The sequence below is a fragment of the Gouania willdenowi genome, unplaced genomic scaffold, assembly GCF_900634775.1.
Source record: "Gouania willdenowi unplaced genomic scaffold, fGouWil2.1 scaffold_261_arrow_ctg1, whole genome shotgun sequence".
NCBI lineage: Eukaryota > Metazoa > Chordata > Actinopteri > Blenniiformes > Gobiesocidae > Gouania > Gouania willdenowi.
The window spans coordinates 261640-283214 of record NW_021145019.1 but is presented as its reverse complement, the minus strand read 5'-3'; the positions used below and the strand labels follow the sequence as shown (position 1 = coordinate 283214).

The following is a 21575-nucleotide window of genomic DNA, read 5'->3' as shown; positions in this document are numbered from 1 at the left end:
GTTACCGGGGATATTCCTCTCTAACGTGCGCTCACTGTGTAACAAAGTGGACGAACTCCAGCTGCTGTTGGGTAGAAACAGAGACTTCTCCTCATCTTCTGTTCTGTGCTTCACGGAAACGTGGCTGTGTGGAGCGGTACCGGACTCTGCGCTGCAGTTGGCCGGCTTCCAACTTCACAGAGCGGACCGAGACGCGGAGCTCACCGGGAAGAGGAAAGGTGGAGGAATCTGCTTTTATGTGAACAGTAACTGGTGTAACGACGTGACAGTGATCCTCCAGCACTGCTCTCCTCACCTGGAATCCTTTATTATCAACAACAAACCCTTCTATTCTCCTCGTGAGTTCACTTCATTCATCCTGGTTGGTGTGTACATCCCACCATCAGCTGATGTGTGTGAGGCACAGCGCACACTCGCTGACCAGATCCTGTGCATGGAGCGGACCTACCTGGACTCTTTTATCATTGTGCTTGGTGACTTTAACAAAGGGGACCTCTCACACCAGCTCCACAAATATAGACAATTAATTAAATGTCCGACCAGAGAGGAGAAGACACTGGATCACTGTTACACCACACTAAGCAGTGCTTATCACACTGTTTCCCACGCTGCACTGGGCCTATCGGACCATGTGATGGTCCACCTAATTCCTTCATACAGACAGAGGCTGAAGCTCTGTAAACCTGTGGTGAAGGAATCTAAACAGTGGACAGTGGACCAGTGGAGAAACTCCAGGAGTGTTTGGACTGGACTGACTGGGATGTTTTCAGGTCTGTGAACAGTTCTCTGGATGAGTTTACAGACGCTGTGACGTCCTACATCAGCTTCTGTGAGGACAGCTGCATTCCATCAAAGACCAGGGTGAGTTATAACAATGACAAACCCTGGTTCACAGCTAAGCTCAGAGGGCTGAGGGCAGACAAAGAGGTCGCTTTCAGGAGTGGAGACAGAGCCAGGAACAGAGAGTCGAAGTACACGTTTGGAAAGGAGGTGAGAAAAGCCAAACGTTTGTACTCAGAGAAGTTACAACATCAGTTCTCTGCTAACGACTGCTTCTGTCTGGAGAGGCTCAGGCAAATTACAAACTACAAGCCCAGAGCCCCTGCTGCTGCTAACGACCTCTGCCTGGCCAACAGTCTGAATAACTTCTATTGTAGATTTGACAGACAATGGGACAGACCTGACTCCAACCCCCCTCACACCTCTGACCAGCCTCACTCCAACACCTTCACCCCCCACATCAAAGCTACAGTCTCACCACAGCTGCTTACAGAGGTTCTCTCCCCTATCTTCCCCCCTCCTCCCCCCCCTCCCACAGAGACACCTTTCTCCATCAAAGAGAGAGATGTAAATAGACTTTTCAGGAGACAAAACCCCCGTAAGGCTTGTGGACCGGACTCTGTCTCTCCTTCCACCTTAAAGCACTGTGCTGATCAGCTGTCTCCAGTGTTCACAGACATTTTTAACACCTCACTGGAGACATGCACCGTACCAGCCTGTTTTAAGGCCTCCACCATCGTTCCTGTCCCTAAAAAGCTGAGGATCACAGGACTTAATGACTACAGACCCGTCGCTCTGACATCTGTGGTCATGAAGTCCTTTGAACGCCTCATGCTCTCCCACATCAAGGACATCACCGACCCCCACCTGGACCCCCTGCAGTTTGCCTATAGATCCAACAGGTCTGTAGACGATGCTGTAAACCTGGCTCTCCACTTCATCCTCCAGCACCTGGACTCCCCAGGCTCCTACGCCAGGATCCTGTTTGTGGACTTCAGCTCTGCTTTCAACACTATAATCCCAGCTCTCCTTCAGGACAAGCTTTCAAAGCTGAACGTGCCAGACTCCACCTGTAGGTGGATCACAGACTTCCTGTCTGACAGGAAGTAGCACGGGAAGCTGGGAAAAACCATCTCTGCTCCAGGACCATCAGCACTGGATCTCCTCAGGGCTGTGTTCTTTCTCCTCTGCTCTTCTCCCTGTACACCAACAGCTGAACCTCCTCTCACCAGTCGGTCAAACTCCTGAAGTTTGCAGACGACACGACCATCATCGTCTCATCTCTGATGGAGACGAGTCTGACTACAGGTGGAGACAGACCGGCTGGTGTCCTGGTGCAGCCAGAACAACCTGGAGCTCAACGCTTTAAAGACAGTGGAGATGATAGCAGACTTCAGGAAGAACCCAGCCCCCCTCACCCCCCTCACCCTGGGAGACTCTACAGTGAGCTCTGTGGAGAACTTCTGCTTCCTGGGGACCATCATCACTCAGGACCTCAAATGGGAGCTGAACATCAGCTCCCTTATCAAAAAAGCTCAGCAGAGGATGTACTTCCTGTAGCAGCTGAAGAAGTTCAGTGTTCCAACAAAGATGATGGTGAACTTCTACAGCTCCATCATCCAGTCCATCCTCTGCTCCTCCATCACCATCTGGTACGCTGCAGCTACGGCCAAGGACAAGGCCAGACTGCAGCGTATCATCCACTCTGCAGAGAAGGTCATCGGCTGCAATCTGCCCTCCCTCCAGGACCTGTACACCTCCAGGATTTTGAGGCGTGGAGGAAAGATTGTGGCTGACTCCTCCCACCCCGGTCATAAACTGTTTCAATCTCTCCCTTCTGGAAGGAGGTTTAGGTCCATCAGGACCAGAACCTCCAGACACAAAAACAGCTTCTTTCCCTCTGCCACCATCCACATGAACACACCCCAAGTCACCCACTGAACCCCCCCCCCCCACCCGATCACCACCTCCATGATGACATTATCTGCTGCACTGTATATATATATATATATATATATATATATATATATATATATATATATATATATATATATATATATATATATATATATATATATCCTTTATTCTCTATCTATCCTTTATTTATCCCTCATCCTTTATATTTATCATTATTATTATTATTGTTGTTGCTGGGTTGTTTTTTGTTTCTTTGTTTTTAATTTTTGTTGTTTGTTTTGTTCACCAACTACCAAGACAAATTCCTTGTACTGTCCTTAAAACTGTACATGGCCATTAAAAACATTTCTGATTCTGATTCTGATTTACTGTATATATATATATATATATATATATATATATACATATATACACTTTATATATATATATATATATATATAGTATATATATATATATATATAAAGTATATATACTTATATCTGCCAATGTGAAGCTAACGTGTTCTATTGAGTTTGATTCTATTTGATAAAATTATAGATTGAAATAAAATAGAAGCTGTTTACGTGAACGTTTAGTCACAATGAGCAACTGTTAATGTAGTTTTTTCTCCAAATATGTAAACAAAGAAACATTCAAAGAGCTGAGTTGTGATAGGTCGAGATGAAATAAACATCTGAATAATAATCAAATTGCCAAAGTAACAGAAGAGAGACAATGAATTATTATTATTAAATTATTAAATGTATTTATTGACCTAATAATGAATGTTGGATGTGTCTGTTTACTTCCATGTTGCTGTAGCCTAACCCGAGATCTTTGATTTAGTTTTTGTTTGTCTTAAATCAATAATCTGTTATTGATGCTAATTCCACTATGTCCTCGTCAACGACGTCATGTTAGCTTTCTGCCTCAAGGCTAAACACAGCTAGCACAGCTAATACAGCTAACATGGCTAACACAGCTGACACAGCGAATAAAGCTAATACAGCTAACAAGGCTAACACAACTAGCACAGTTAACATAGCCAACACAGCTAACAAGGCTAACACAACTAGCACAGTTAACATAGCTAACACAGCTAACATGGCTAACACAGCTAGCACAGTTAGAACAACTGACACAACTAACATGCCACAACTGACATAGCTAACGTGGTTAACACAGCTAACACAGCTTGTACAGTTAGCACAACTGATACAGCTAACATAGCTAGCACAGTCAGCACAACTGACACAGCTAGCCAAGCAAACACAAATAATCAGGCTAATACAGCTAGCCAACATAACATAGCTAACACAGCTAGCCAAGCTATTATAGCTAACACAGCTAGCAAAATTAACACAGCTAGCCAAACTAACATAGCTAACACAGCTAGCCAAGGTAACATAGCTAAAACAGCTAGTCAAGCTAATATAGCTAACACAGCTAGCCAAGCTAACATAACTAAACAGCTGTCCAGGCTAATATAGCTAACACAGCTAGCCAAGCTAACATAGACAGCACAGCTATCCAAGCTAATGTAGCTAACACAGCTAGCCAAGCTAACAGCTAGTAAATTGTTTTGTTGACGTGTTTCACTGGATCCAACTTTTTCAATGTTAAAAGCATCTTATGTCTTTATAAACCACTTCACACACATTATTATTATTAATAATAATAAATAAATACATCTTAGTTACAGAGGATGCAGGTCCCATAATTACTGTATATGTAAAAGATCAACAATTTTGTTCCTATGATAAATAAACAGTTTCTAAGAAGAACTTTAGAGACAATATCAGTGTTCATCATTATTACTAATAAGTCAGTTCCTGTAGGGAGTATGTATAGCTATAATAAAGTGGGAGGGGCCAGTAGCTTTTTCATGGATGGTTAAAGAGGTTGTGTTTGAAGGTGGACGTCAGGGTTAGTTATGAAATGTGTACAGTGATAACTATTGTGTTTTCATATATTTGGGCTTTGAGCAAGGACACTGTAGGGAGTTGAACCCCATCTATTCAGATTCTAGTTTGTTGTCCTCGTGGATCCAGATCTCCTCAGACCAGAACAGACTCAGTCCGGGCTCGTTTAGTGTAATAATAATAAACAACAGTTTAGATGCACACGGAATTTATAAAACATTTATGAAATAATTTATTCACGTATCATTACAGTCCAAACAAATCCAACGTTGCACACCTTTGAACCAAACAGCAGCCATGTTGAAAGTCTCAGCTCTGTCTGAGCCTGATTCACAGAGATATTTGAGGAACACACAGAGATATTTGAGGAACACACAGAGATATTTCTTGCTTTATAGATAGATTAATAATCATTTTTTACCATAAATAATCATTGATCCTCTGAATCTATATTTTGTTGTTATGAAGGTTGTGAGTTCAAGGACAAAATAAAAGATCATCTTCTAAATACCAGTGTTTACATTTAGACATGGAGTGAAACTGGAGACGTGTGTGTGTGTGTGTGTGTGTGTGTGTGTGTGTGTGCGTGTGTGTGTGTGTGTGTGTGTGTGTGTGTGTGTGTGTGTGTGTGTGTGTGTGTGTGTGTGTGTGTGTGTGTGTGTGGTGTGTGTGTGTGTGGTGTGTGTGTGTGTGTGTGTGTGTGAGTGACATCAAAGACACAAATAGAAGAGAAACCACAATGAAGTAAGGAAACCTGAACTCTACTGTTCCATCAGACAGAATAATTTAGTTCAGTTCAACTTTATTTATAAAGCACAAATTATTTATCAAAATATAAAATTAATAATCAGAAGGAAAAAAACTCAACAAATCCACATGAAGAAGCATCAGCGACAGTAAAGAAACAGGAATAAATCTCTGTTAGAACCAGGTTCAGAGGTGGAGAACATCTGCTTTGACTGGTTGGGGTTAGTGGACAGAACAGGATAGAGAGATAGAACATCAGAGAACCTCAGATCAGGAACTGCCAGCTCCAGCTTCAAAACACCTGAAGCAGAAAAACTACCAAATATGATCAATGTGATCAATAATCAATAGATTCCAGACTTGTGGAACCAGCTCTATTTCCCACTGTGTTTTATTTTGTAGGAGAGCCTGGAGTACATCTTCCTCATCATCTTCTCTGTGGAGTGTTTCCTAAAGATCGTTGCCTATGGTTTCCTGTTCCACGCAGACGCTTATTTAAGAAACTGTTGGAATATTTTAGACTTTGTTTGTGTGTCTGTTGGGTGAGTTATTGATTATTTATCATTTATACGTGTGTGTATATATATTTACATGTGTATATAATTTGTTTACGGTTGCAGTGGATGCTTTAAACCATCTGAGTGGTATATATATATGTATATATATGTGTATTTACAGTGGGTACAGAAAGTATTCAGACCCCTTTAAATGTTTCACTAAATGAAACATACATTTTATTTCTCATTAATGCACACTCAGCACCACATCTGGACAGAAAAAAACAGAAATGTAGAAATATTTGCAAATGTATTAAAGAAAAAGTGAAATATCACATGGTCATAAGTAGGGATGTAACGATTCACTCAACTCCCGATACGATTCGATTCACGATACTGGATTCACGATACGATTCTCTCACGATTTATTTTACAAAATGGGACTGTAGACATTGTCAAAAGAATTCCTTGATAAACTATTCAAAACAATGCATTTTAACTAAAAATAAACCTTGAATGAAATAAATAAAGGAATAATACAAATGAAAATGAAGCCTATTAATTTAAATTCTGGTTCTATAATAAACAATGCAAAACTGCATAATAGTTCTTTTTCTTTTTAAAAGTGCAACTGAAAATGTATTTTGTGCCTTAACAATTGGACTTTTAAAAAAAAATTTACGTCATATTTGTTTGGACCAGCAGATGGCGCTGGTAACCCAGTGGTCGGCTGGCATGCAGATATCTTGCAGTGAAGAAGAGAAGCTATGCTAGCAGACAGAGCTAATAGAAAAATGATGCAACAAGTTTTCCACACCAGGATTTGGGGATCCTCTGACATTCTTCTTTGTAGATCTTCTCCAGTTCTGTCAGGTTGGATGGTGAACGTTGGTGGACAGACATTTTCAGGTCTCACCAGAGATGCTCAGTAGGGTTTAGGTCAGGGCTCTGGTTGGACCAGTCAACAATGGTCACAGAGTTGTTCTGAAGCCACTCCTTTGTTATTGTAGCTGTGTGCTTAGGGTCATTGTCTTGTTGGAAGGTGAACCTTCAGCAACCAGTCGTCCTGTCCCTGCAGCTGAAAAACACCCCATAGCATGATGTTACCACCACCATGTATCACTGTTGGGATTGTATTGGGCAGGTGATGAGCAGTGACTGGTTTTCTCCACACAAACGGCTTAACACCAAAAAGTTCAATCTTGGTCTGATCAGAGAATCTTATTTCTCATAATCTGGGAGTCTTTCATGTGTTTTTTTGTTAAACTCTATGCAGGCTTTCATGAGTCTTGCTCTGAGGAGAAGCTTCCATTGGGCCACTCTACCATAAAGCCCTGCCTGGTGGAGGGCTGCAGTGATAGTTGACTTTGAACAAGGTTTATTTATTTAAAATTCAGTTTTACAATGTTACATAGAAAATCACCAACGTTGTTTTCCCACTTTTCTTCCCTCCCCGAACCCCACAGTCAACACGTAACAAGCCAGACAGGTTAAAAGGATACATAAAGAAATACAAAAATAATATTGACAATATTATCACTATTGCGAAAATAAAACAAATCAAAATATACATAGAAATATAATGTAGTTAACAGTTCTAGAATAGTTTTTCCTTACACATCGTTATTAAACAATCTCACTTGCGTCCATCTTTTGAAAATAGGCAAGAAAAGGGTCCCAAATTTCGTGAAATTTTTTAACTGAGCCTTTAGTTGTGTATCTGATTTTTTCGAGCTGTGTGTAATACATGACATCTCTGACCCAAAGTCCATGTGCCGGTGGCTGTGGATCCTTCCAGCTCAGCAAGATCCTCCTACGAGCCATAAGTGTAGAGAATGCAACCAGTCTAGCCTGGGCCTTGGTCAATTGTGGATTTAAACTCACACCAAAGATTGCAATAAATGGGCAAGGAGCCAGTGCCTTACCACATGCTTTAGAGAGGACTGGGAATATACTATTCCAGAAGTTATGCAATTCTGGGCAAGTCCAAAACATATACAATAAAGAGCCAGGCTCCTGCTTACAGTGGTCACAAGTGGAGTCAAACTAGGGATGTAACGATTAATCGTAAGGCAGTTAAAAATCGATTCATAGGTATCACGGTTGATATCGATTTTCTGACAATTGAATTGCAGTACTTTTTTTAACCAGCAGAGGGCGCTATCCACAAGTGTAGGCGGCGGGCGGAGTCTGCTAATACTTTCTTTCTGGCCGCCTTCTACTCTTAAATATGTTAATAAATGATTCATTACCCCTTTAGCACCGAAAGAATATCTGTAATATTACTTGAATATCTGTAAAAGTCACGTTTTTCTATTAGCTCTGTCTGCTAGCATAGCTTATCTTCTTCACTGCAAGATATCTGCATGCCAACCGACCACTGTGTTACCAGCGCCCTCTGCTGGTCCAAACAAATATGACATAAATCAGTGCAATCATGTTTTTTTTTTTTAAATACATTTTCAGTTGCACTTTTAAAAGAAAAAGAACTATTATGCAGTTTTGCATTGTTTATTATAGAACCAGAATTTAAATTAATAGGCTTTTCATTTGTATTATTCCTTTATTTATTTAATTCAAGGTTTATTTTTAGTTAAAATGCATTGTTTTGAATAGTTTATCAAGGAATTCTTTTGACAATGAAAAATAAAAGGAAAATAATACAGTATTTTCTAGTTTTTTTCCCAAAAAAAAAATTTGTCTACAGTCCCATTTTGTAAATGAAAAAATCGTGAGAGAATCGTATCGTGAACCCAGTATCGTGAATTGAATCGTATCGGGAGTTGAGTGAATCGTTACATCCCTAGGTCAAACCCATCCTTTATCTTACTTAGCTTGGTTTATGACCAGTGGAGGTGGTGCACCACCTTAAATTGAATAACCATGTGTCTGAGGCAGATGGACGAAGTGAAAATTCCCTCAATTATTTTATTCCAACTCTCAGTTGAAATTTGTTTACCCAGATCTTCCTCCCATTTACATTTAAGTGGCTGCAATGAAGAATCAGAATCAGAATCAACTTTATTGGCCAGGGGTGAATAAATACACACGAGGAATTTCTCTTGGTGACCTGTGCTCTCTCAGGTAGTATAACATTAAATAATAACAATCAACTAGAATAAAGAAAAATAAATAAAATAGAGAAAAATAAAAAGAAAAAAGAAGTATAAACATAAATATGAGTAGTTAGACTAATATGTGCAAACTAAATAAAAATAACAAGATAATAATAATAGTAATAATAATAATAATAATAATAATAATGAAATAAAATAAGAATACAATAATAATAATAATAAGATAATAGTGCAGTAGTGCATTGATGAGTAGTGCAAATAGGTGAACATTTAAATGAAAAAGTTATGTACATGAACATTCACAGTGACAGGTTGTTCCAGGGTTGATATGTTTAGTTCCAGGTTATTTCACAGTAACAGAAACAGGTCTGACTCTCTTTGACTGTTTAGTGTTGATCACAGTGACAGCCTGATTCATTTAATAACTCATAGGTCAGACTTATTGCATGTTTGGCATCTGGTTTTATCTTAAAAATATCATCTAAAAGAGAGTGAGGTGGACAAGAAGGAAAGGCGTCAGTATTACACACCATAAGTACCTGTAAAAGTGTGACTGTGGCAGGTCAAACTTAGAAACCAATTGTTCAAAAGAGCAGAAGACGTCATCACTGTAGAGTTTATACAAAGAAGTTATTCCACAGTTCTTCCAGATGTTGAATGCCTCATCTGTTAATGATGGAAGAAACATACAATGTCTCTGAGGAGGAGCAATAAGTGATAGATCAACCAGTTTGAAGTGTCTCCTGAACTGGAACCACAGTTTTGGTATAGTGGGACAGAGGTGTTGCTAATGCTAATCTGGCACAAAGTAAGGATGGCAGTGTAACATGGTCCACAGACATTTTCTCTTGTATCGCCCATGATGGTGAATTGTCATGATCCAGGGTCCAGTATAACATCGTCCTGACAATAGATGCCCAATAGTAGAACAAAAGGTTTGGGAGTGCCAAGCCTCCAGCGCTCCGAGGGTTTTGTAATACACTTAGTTTTAATCTTGGTGGTTTTTTATTCCAAATAAAAGATGATATTTGGCTCCTCAGATTAGTAAAAAAAGACTTTGTCAAGAAAATTGGGAGACATTGGAACAAATACAGAAATTTAGGAAAGACAGACATTTTAATGATATTTATTCTACCTCAGAGTGAAAGAGGCAGAAACTCCCACCTTGTAAAATCCTGCTTTAGCTTTGAAAGTAACACTTGATAGTTAGATTCATATAGATCCTTATGATTATGCGTGATTCAAATTCCCAAGTATTTAAATTTATTGCGACTAGGTTTAAAAGGGGCTAAAATTGTCGATTAGTCTCCTGATCTCTTTCCAATGAGCATTGCTTCACTCTTTTCAAAATTTACCTTATATCCGGATATTGCTCCAAATTGTTCCAACAGGTCGAGAACTGTTGGCAGACTTTCCGACGGGTTTGAGATGAACAGGAGCATATCATCTGCATAAAGCGAGACTTTATGTTCAGTAGTGTCACGAAATATTCCTGCATAGTCGGTACATTGTCTCAAAGCAATGGCCAGAGGCTCAATAGCCAAAGCAAAGATAAGTGGAGACAGCGGGCAGCCCTGTCTTGTTCCACACTGTAGTTGGAAATAAGAAGATAAATGGTTATTAGTTCGAATGGCTGCCAGGGGGGAGGAGTAAAGAACCTCAAGCCAGGAAATGAAATTTCTTCCAAATCCAAACTTTTGTAATGCATAAAAAAGAAAGTCCCACCTCACCCGATCAAACGCCTTCTCAGCATCAAGTGAGATTACTGCTTCATTTTCAGATTTACTATAAATTATATTTAATAAACGTCTAATATTGAAGAAGGAGTATCTATTTTTAATGAATCCTGTTTGATCGGGTGAGATGATGGATGGCAGATATTTTTCTAACCGAAGAGCCAAGACTTTAGCGAGAATCTTAGTATCTGCGTTTAGCAATGAAATTGGACGGTATGAACTACAATCTAAATGGTCTTTATCCTTTTTAAGGATCAAAGAAATTACAGCTTGACGCATAGTCGGAGGCAAGGATTTAATTTGAAAAGATTCATCAAATGTAGACTTTAACAATGGGACAATTTGAGGAGCAAATTTCTTATAAAATTCAGATGGATAGCCGTCTGGACCCGGGGATTTTGCCGATTGCATACTCTGCAGAGCCACCTCAATTTCCACAGAAGAGATGGGTTCTTCCAAACACTTTGCAGCATCTGCTCCCAACTGAGGTACCTTAATTTTGTTGAAAAAAGAGTCTAGGCCAGAGTTATCATTTGTTGGGGGACAGCTATACAATTTCTGATAGAATTTTTTAAAACACTCGTTTATTTCTAAATTGTCAGTAGACTTGATACCCTGACAGTTTTTAATTTCTGCAATGGTTTGGTTGGCAGTTCTCTGGCGAAGCTGCTGAGCCAAAAGCCCGCCTTCTCCCCATGTTCATATGAAAAACTATGTGATTAGTAAAGGAGACGTTCAGCTTGTTTAGTAGATAAAAGGTTGTATTCGGTCTGTAGTTGTAATCTCTGTTTATATAAAGTGTTGGTAGATGATTTACTGTAGGCTGCATCAAGTTCAACAATTTGATCGGCTAGTTCAGTGAGGCGCGCTGTTAAAGCGCGTCTCTGCTTCGCACAGAATGAAATTATTTGGCCCCTCAGATATGCCTTGAGTGACTCCCAGACTGTTGAATGAGAAACCACTGGAGTTTGATTAATATCAACAAATAGTTTGATTTGAGATTGTATGAAATTTGTAAATTCTTCATCTGCAAGCAGTAGTGGATTAAATCTCCATGGCCGATAATTAGCGTGAATATTTGGGAAATGCAATGATTGAATAACAGGGGAATGATCAGAAATGACCATAGCTGTGTAGTCACAGTCTGTGACTAAAGGCAAAAGTTTTTTGTCTAAAAGAAGGTAATCAATGCGGGAGAACGACTTATGAACATTTGAAAAAAATGAATATTTGCTTGAAGTAGGGTTTAAAAACCTCCAGACATCAGAAAGCCCATAGGTGTGAAGAAAAGAGTGAATTGCTTCTGCTGATTTAGAGATTGGAGTTGTTTTTTGAGAGCTGCGATCCAAAGCAGATAAAACACAATTTAAATCACCTCCAACTATAATATTATGGGATGTTAGGGTCCAAGCAGTGAGGCAAGGAGACAACAGCGTTACATTTCCAAAAAAGGTGCTTTATTGGCCACAGACTAACACAGGCCAAGAACAGAGGTAGCATGTGCAACGAGAACTAACACAAAACCAACTGCCTCAAATGAGACAGGAGTCAACTTAAATACAGTTTGGACCATACCAAATATAAATAAGGAGAAACACAGGGGATAAACAACCAAAACTAAGGGACAAACACAGCCCCCTTAACCTCAGTCCCCCTCTGCAATGGTCTGGTCCACTTAAGGCCGCCTCCAGCTCTCTCCAGGCCAGCCCCTCACCACCTCTGTTCTTAAAGGGACAGAGAATAATGTCAGTGGCAATCATCAAATGATTTAGGAGCTGTTACCTCTGTGTGGCCCGGCCATCACACACCCCCCCTCTTCTGGACTCTCGCTACCCCAGAGAGAGAGATAATCTACTGTTACATTATCCTTTCCTGGGATGTGTTGAATGGAGAAACAAAAAGGCTGACAAGATACCACCGTGTTATTCTCCCATTAGTATCTTTCATCCTTTTGAGCCATTGTAAGGCTTTGTGGTCCGTCTCCAGGGTAAACTCACGGCCGAGAAGGTAATATCGGAAAGAATCCAGGGCCCACTTGATGGCGAGAGCTTCTTTTTCCACTGTTGAATATCGAACCTCACGGGGGAACAACTTCCTGCTAATGTAGGCCAGTGGGTGGCGATCATGCTGGGGTCCCTGCAAGAGGACAGCTCCGAGTCCTCTTTCCGAAGCTTCAGTTTGCACAATAAAGAGATCATTAAAATTTGGAGAATATAAAACTGGATTCTTACTCAGTGACTGACGTATGTCCTGAAAGGCTGCCACTGCTTCCTTTGTCCACTGTATGTGGTTCGGATTCCGAGATCCTGTCAGGTCAGTCAGAGTTGCCGCCCGAGCAGAAAACTGGGGAATGAAGCGATGGTAGAAGCCAGCCATCTCCAGAAAGGAGCGCAGCTGCTTCTTTGACTGGGGCAAAGAACAAGATCCCAAAGCCTTTATTTTGTTTACCTGCAGCCGCAGCACTCCACCCCCAATGACATGTCCGAGGTACTCAGTTTGGGAAGCTGCAAAGACACACTTGGCTGGATTTACAGTAAGGCCAGATGCTTGCAAACACTGCAGAACAGCTTGCAAGTGGTCCATATGCTCCTCCCAATTTGAACTGTAAATGACAATGTCATCCAAATATGCTGCTGCAAAACTTGAAAATTCCCTGAGTACCTGATCCATAAGTCTCTGAAAGGTTGCTGGTGCACCATGTAATCCAAAGGGCATCACCGTGAACTGGAAGAGTCCCCATGGCGTTCGGAAGGCGGTCAATTTCCTGGACCGCTCAGTGAGGGGAACCTGCCAATATCCTTTAGAGAGATCTAGAGTTGTCAGATATTTGGCCTTCCCAAGCCGTTCAAGCAGGTCATCAATCCTCGGTGTAGGATAGGAATCAAAGAGTGATATAGAATTAAGGTACCTAAAGTCTATGCAAAACCTTATGGTTCCGTCCTTCTTTGGAACCAGGACCACAGGGTTACACCACTCGCTTTTCGAAACTTCAATGATCCCCAGGGACAGCATTAGGTCAACCTCCTTCTTTAACGAGATCCACAGGCGCTCAGGAATCCTGTAACTGAGTCTTTTAACAGTAGCACAATCTTGGAGTACAATATCATGCTCAACAATATCAGTTCTTCCTGGGTTTTGCTGAAAAACATCCATTTTACAAAGTGTGCTCACCTGGCCTCTTTGTTCTTGTGGGAGGTATGTTAAATCAAAGTCCTGACCAGAAGCTGCAGATGGAAGGTATTGCTCTTCAACCTCCTCCTCTTCTTCCACTCCTCTAATTAGCATCACACTCCTTCCAGGTCTCTCCACCCACTCTTTCAGTAAATTTATATGCAGCACTTTATTTGAGTGGCGCTGTCCTGGACCTTCAACCTGATATGTTGTCGGACCGAGCTTCTTGATCACCTTAACTGGCCCCTGCCATTTAGCCAGCAGCTTATCATTTTCACTCGGCAGAAGCACAAGAACTTGTTGTCCAGGGCTGAACGATCTCTCACGAGCTGACTGGTCATACCCGGACTTCTGCTGCTGCTGGGCCTTCTTCATGTGTGCTTGAGCCAGTTCGCTCATCCTTTCCAGGCGCTCCCTCATCTGCACAACATATGAGACCACATTAACAGGTTCCCCCCTCCCCTCCTGTTCCTCCCAGATCTCTCTGAGCAATGAGAGTGGTCCACGTACCTCATGCCCATACAAAAGTTCAAACGGAGAGAAACCTGTGGAGGCCTGGGGTACTTCCCTGTAGGCAAACAGGAGGTATGGCAGCCATTGGTCCCAGTCTGTGCCCGTGTTGTTGACAAATTTCCGGAGCATCTGCTTTAAGGTCTGATTAAAGCGCTCTGTCAGCCCATCAGTCTGAGGATGATATGGTGTAGTCCTCAGACGTCTGATGCCAAGGAGCTGATACACCTGTTTTAGCAGAGTGGACATAAAGTTAGTGCCTTGATCTGTCAATATTTCTCGAGGAAACCCAACTCGTGAAAAAAACTGTACCAGGCAGAAAGCAACAGTTTTCGCCTTGATATTTTTCAATGGAAAGACCTCTGGGTACTTGGTAGCATAGTCACTTATAACTAGCATGTAGCAATATCCAGATTTACTCCTTTCAACAGGCCCAACAATGTCCATTCCTATACGTTCAAATGGAGTTCCAATAATTGGCATGTTTTGGAGTGGAGCTCTGGAGGGCATTCTTGGTGATGTAATTTGGCACTGAGGGCAACTGTGGCAGAACTGTGCTACATCCTTGTGGAGTCCAGGCCAATAGAAATAGTGAAGAATGCGTGCTGCTGTTTTGTGCTTACCAAGATGACCAGCCCAGGGCACTGAATGGCCCAATTTGAGTATTGTACTCCTCACCACTTGGGGGACAACCAGCTGCTGTACTGTCCCCTGCTGGCGATACAGTATGTCATTATCCAGTATATACTCGAACATCTCTCCGGCTGCTGCTCCAACTTCCTGGAAAAGAGGCACTAAAGATGGATCAGACTTTTGCATTTCAACAATATCTGTAGGCATTTCAAAATCAATAGACAACTCTGGTTCCGTATTTTCGATAGGCGTCACAATTGTATGTTGAAACTTTTCTTGTCTTCTCTTCCTCCGTGATTTCCGTGCCTTTCCAGGTTTTGTCTCAAACTCCTCATTATAAAAGGGCAAAGCACTAAGCAGATCAAAAGTCTCTTCACGTTTTTGAGCTTGAGCACGAGTAAAAGCAGCACAACAAGTTTGGCTTTGATCCTTCTCCAGTAAATCAAATAACACTGGTAAGTCCCGGCCTAAAACTACCGGGTATGGCAAACTGTCCACAATGCCAACCTTCAGCAAGTAAGTTTGGTCGTCTATCTTTAGATACAAATCAGCTGTAGGATAATTTTTCTTATCTCCGTGTATACAAGAAATGGGGATAGTATCTGCCACATTTATCTGGTTCAAAGGGACATGTTCTTTATGAATCAAAGTCTGGTCACTCCCGGAATCCAATAGAGCTTTTAGAGCAGTCCCATTCACTTCAATGTTGGCCATTTTCACAGTTTGGAGATTATTTACTGAAAGTTCAGTTTGGGACCAGGGAGCATAACACATTTGGGTCATTTTAGCTGTATTTTTGGGACACATCGGTTTTATATGACCCTCAATCCCACAAAGGAAGCAGATAGGTTTTCTCCCAGAATATTTCTGTGGCCGCCTTGATTGATTTTCAACATTTTGAGGTTTACTCACACCTTCTGCCCCTAGGTGGCGCTGTGGAGCCGAACCATAGTCCCAGGTCATCTTCCATTCTTCACGGCTCCATGTTTGTCCTTGCTCTCGCGCAGCCACAAAAACGTCAGCCAGTTCCGCTGCCTTCAGGGCAGTTTTGGGGTCACGTTCTTTAATCCAGACCTGAAGCTCAGGGGACAACATTCTCAAGTATTGCTCCAAAATAATCACTTCACCAATATCATGGATGGTTTTACTTTTTGGTTCAATCCACTTCACATACAATTCTTTCAGCCGTGCATACAGTTCCTTTGGGCTCTCACCTGCATGAATCTCAAGAGAGCGAAATCTCTGCCTGTAGGTCTCTGAACTAATATTATATTTTGACAAAATTGCAGATTTTACTTGTACATAGTCAAGTGAATTTTCAAAGTCCATGTGCACATATGCCCCTCTTGCTTTCCCTGTTAATAATGGAATTAGATGGAATACCCAATCAGATTTAGGCCATCGGCATGCAAGGGCGATACGTTCAAATGTGATCAAAAAATGTTCCATATCATCATTATCTGTTAGTTTTTCCATTCTAGGTTCATGACAAGTGTGGGACTGACCAGTCAAAGTTTGTGAGGAAGACATGTGCTCTGCTTTAGCCTGTGCATCAGAAAAGTCAGCTTGACAAGATTCAGATCCTGGCTCTCTACTTGATAGTGGATCGGTGTTTTTACTACTCACTTCTAACTGCAAGAGTTGAAACTTGTGTTCCAGAGCTGCAAATTGTTGCTGTTGTTTGACCTCTCGAACATTCTGCTGCCCCATGTGTGTCTGAAGAATGGCCATTAGGTCTGAGAGTGTTGGCTCCTCCCCTTCTTCCTCAGTGCCCTTTACCTCTCCAGAATCTCTATTTTCCTCCATTTCTCCTTCAGAGTCTTTTCTTTCTACTACTCCATGTGGTTCTTTCCGGGGTCGTCCTCTTCCTCTCACAGGCATTCCCAAAAAAAATTGAAGGTATGATCCAAAAAATGATCAATGAAGACAGAAAAAAAACCTTGTCCTCACTGGCTGATTCCACCACTGCCACCAATTGTTAGGGTCCAAGCAGTGAGGCAAGGAGACAACAGCGTTACATTTCCAAAAAAGGTGCTTTATTGGCCACAGACTAACACAGGCCAAGAACAGAGGTAGCATGTGCAACGAGAACTAACACAAAACCAACTGCCTCAAATGAGACAGGAGTCAACTTAAATACAGTTTGGACCATACCAAATATAAATAAGGAGAAACACAGGGGATAAACAACCAAAACTAAGGGACAAACACAGCCCCCTTAACCTCAGTCCCCCTCTGCAATGGTCTGGTCCACTTAAGGCCGCCTCCAGCTCTCTCCAGGCCAGCCCCTCACCACCTCTGTTCTTAAAGGGACAGAGAATAATGTCAGTGGCAATCATCAAATGATTTAGGAGCTGTTACCTCTGTGTGGCCCGGCCATCACATGGGATAACATATTTGGTAACCGTGAGAATAAATTGGTAAAAAAAAGTAGCATCGTCCCAATTAGGGGCATAAACATTAACCAAAACTAGTGGGACCCCATATAATTTTCCAGTCACAATAACAAAACGCCCCCCGCAGATGAGTTTCCTGAAGGAAAGCTATGTCAACCTTGAGTTTATGTAAATGAGCAAGAACTTTTCACTGCATGGTTCATTGATTTGACATTCCAGCTCACAAAATTAACATTACAGCCACTGTTCGAACCAGCCATTCACAGTTTACTGCAAAGTGAGAAAGTTATTCAACAATAAGAAATGAAAATTGTAAAACATGGTAAAAAAACCAAAAAAAAAAACATAAGTTTAAGAAAAACTATATTAACTGAAAATAAACCTGTTTGGCAAATTCCCAACCCTCGTACATTTAGTACAACTCTGTCATCCTGAACGTGATGACCACAGAACCTCTTCCACATAAATCCACACATATAGTGCTTGTTTGGTGCCATAAACCAGAACGGAGCTCAATATAAATCACCTACTGTTAACTGTAAGAGTGAGAACAAATATAACACATCAGGAATAGCAAAATGTCACTTTATGGTCCAGAAATATGATGAAAATCAATGTCCACTTTGCAGAAAAAGTTGAGAATATTACCTCGATTGGTCAGAATTCAGAATACACAAACATGGGCTGGTGAAATCCTGGTCCCCAGCGTCACGTTCGGAGCCTCTTTAAGCACGCGCCTCTTTATGTATTCCACGGCAGCTGTGGCGTCCACAAACTCCTTTTCCACTCCATTGTGCGTAATGCGGAGTCGTGCTGGGAAAACGATGCCGTACCGGACCCCTGGTTGATCACGGAGAAGTCTCCGGGCTTCCGTGAAGGCGGCACGAGCCCGTGCGACGGTCGGGGTGAAGTCGGGGAAGATGGCGATGGGCTGACCATTCAATTTGAGCGGACCCAGGGTACGGGCACGGCGGAGCACCTCAACGCAGTCCTGGTCATAATGAAGCTTCGCTATGATGGCTCGCGGCTTCCCTCCTGGGCGTTTAGGAACAAGGCTTCTATGCGTGCGATCAATCATGACTTCCTTGCTCATTTTAAGGACCTCTCTCAATAGTTTGGACACAGCCGCGGTAGCACTGGTATCTGGGCCTTCCTCGACTCCGCTTATGCGTATGTTGGACCTCCGCATTCTGCGTTCCGTATCCTCACACTTTGCTCTCAAATCGCTCAGCTCTTTTTTGAGCTCAGATACCGTAGATTGCAGAGTCACTACTTCATCACTCCAGGTGGAGAGGCCGCTTTCAATGTCCTTCACCGTGGCTTTCACCTCATCCACCTGTTTGCATGTAGCTTCCCTGCAGCTACTGATTTCGTCCCTTACTGATTGCAATTCAGTCTTAATGGCGCCGAAGTCCTCCGCGAGCGCTCTCCTGAGTTCTTCTTTTATCACAGATGAGATGTCTTCTTTGATTGACAGAATAACTTGAGATTTCAAGTCTGCGATGATATTCTGCTCCTCGTCGGTGCCTTGTTCCTCGGCTTCAGTCAGGCTAGCTGCCTCCTCTGGGTTAGCTGCGGTGGCTTTCGGCCTGGTTAGCTTAGCATTAGCTCCGGAGTATCTGTATCTTCGTAAGCTAGACGCCATGTCGAACAGAAATTTGTGGGCAAAGCGTCACCCTACACTCTTAACTTCCTTCTGATGTAAATGATATACGCATGTAGGTCGAAGAAATAATTGTTTGTGACACTTTTAGCATTGATTAGCGGGAGCCTCCACAGACACGACCTACTCCATTGCTGGCCCACTAGCGCCCCCAGTGATAGTTGACTTTGTAGAACTTTGTTCTATCTTCATACTGCATCTCTGGAGCTCAGCCACAGTGATCTTTGGGTTCTTCTTTACCTCTCTCACCAAGGCTCTTCTCCCACGATTGCTCAGTTTGTCTGGACGACCAGGTCTAGGAAGAGTTCTGGTCGTTCCAAACTTCTTCTATTTAAGGATTATGGAGGTGCTCTTAGGAACCTTGAGTGCTGCAGAAATTCTTTTGTAACCATGTCCAGATCTTTGCCTTAACACAATTCTGTCTCTGAGCTCCTTGGACACTTCCTTCAACCTCATGATTGTCATTTGCTCTGACGCACTGTGAGCTGTAAGGTCTTATATAGACAGATGTGGCCTTTAATAATCAATCAATCAGTTTCATTAAACACAGCTGGACTCTAATGAAGGAGCAGAACCATCTCAAGGAGGAGCCAATGGAGAAGAAATGTACAGTATGAGTTAAATATGAGTGTCACAGCAAAGTGTCTGAATACTTATGACCATGTGATATTTCAGGTTTTTCTTTTAATACATTTGCAAAAAAAAAAACTTTTTTTAAAGAATGAAAAATTTAAAGTTGTCTGAATACATTTCGTTACCACTATATGTGTATATCTGTGTGTATAGGTTGTTTACGGTAGCGGTGGATGCTTTAAACCAGGGCTATTCAACTACACGTTGCTGTGGGCTATACTGTCAGAAGGCTACGTTTGTGGGCCAGACATTCCTGGTTGTTCTCGTAGTGAACTGACTCGAAGCATCATCACATTTTCAATATTTTTACTCTATAAATTCTATAAACAACACCATTTGGATTTTTGTTCAAGTAATAAAAGGGTTATGGTTAGTGCAGCTTCAAGAAGAAGAAAAAGATATTAAACAATTTATTCACTAACTACGGATTGATGGGCCACGGGCCGGTTGAGTTTGAGGAGTGGGCCGGGTTTGGCCCGCGGGCCGCCAGTTGAATAGCCCACTTTAAACCATCTAAGTGGTGTGTATATATGTGTGTATATACAGTATGTGTGTATATACGGTATGTGTATATATGTGTGTATATACAGTATGTGTGTATATACGGTATGTGTATATATGTGTGTATACAGTATGTACTATATATATATATGGGTTAGGGTTGTATATACAGTATGTGTGTATATATATATGTGTGTATACAGTAAGTGTATATATCAGAGGTGGGAAGAAGTCACTAAATGCAAGTCTCGAGTCAAGTCCAAGTCTTAACGTTACAAGTCACAACTCAGTGATGAAGTCACACGCAGGCTTGTTTTACACATTTTAACTGTGGGACTTTTATTACATATTTAAATACAAAATTGTACAACACACAGAGCTTATGGGTTACAAAAGTAAATAAAGTAACCTAATCGTAATAAATAAAATTAGATATATACTTTAAAATAATAACTCTTCCCCACCCTTTCTATTTCCTACCCTAACTCTCTCGTCCCTGTTCCTTTCCCCCTCCACCAGGTGTAACACTGCTCTCCCTTTTTATATCCTTCCTATAATAAAATATTTCTTACCCTTCCTTAGGAAGGGCTGGTGATGGTCACAATTATGCAATAAAATAAATTCATTTATTTTATTGCAATAACAAAACATGCATTGCTGTGCTAAAAAGATTGCACTTCTTGTACTGTTGACCTAAATAAATAATAAACAAATAAGTAGCACAGTATGAACTACCTCTAGGGGGCAGTGCAGTGCTCTACATGTGAAAAGAAAACACATTGGAATGTTTGTGCAGAGACAACAACAACAAACACCAAAATAGACCAAATAAATGAACACAGTAAAAGGGAAACATTTGACACTATGAACAGTGGTAATAAAACACATATAACCTACTTAACACAATACAACAATAAAGCGGAACACAGATAAAAGTACAAAAACAGTCTTCAAAGTGCTTTGTTCAGTCTAATAACAGTTTGTAGGAAGAAGTTGTTAACGTGACGAGATGTTCTGCATCTCAATGAACGATATCTTCTCCTGGAGGGAAGGATCTGGACCATGGCTTTACCAGGGTGACCAGTACCAGAAGAATCATTGATGATTATCAGAGCTCGATTAAAGAGTCTGTAATCATAGAGAACCTCCAGAACAAACAGCTCACAGACCTTTTTACACAGAGAACCACCTTGTTCTCCTTTCTTTAGCTGTGATGTTACTAAAGCACACAGTCATAGATCTAACTAACACACTGTCTATGGTGCAAACATAAAAGTTAAGCAGAATCTTAGAGTTTTTTGTAAATTCTCTAAGTTTCTGCAGAAAGAACAGACACTGACGAGCTTTCTTGACAAAGTGAAGTTAGTGTTTTTGTTCCATCTCAGGTCATTAGACAAAGTTAAACCCAGAAAC

The 21575-nt window shown here is 41.4% G+C and overlaps 1 protein-coding gene across 1 annotated transcript in view; it reads left to right on the top strand.

Moving 5' to 3' along the window:
- The window catches only part of LOC114459101 (dihydropyridine-sensitive L-type skeletal muscle calcium channel subunit alpha-1-like), a 39229-nt gene that overhangs the window by 3944 nt on the left and 13710 nt on the right, over window positions 1–21575 (top strand). The window contains exon 3 of the mRNA XM_028441464.1: window positions 5748–5887. Within this exon, the coding sequence (XP_028297265.1) occupies window positions 5748–5887 (140 nt within the window). The remainder of the gene's footprint in view (window positions 1–5747; window positions 5888–21575) is intronic.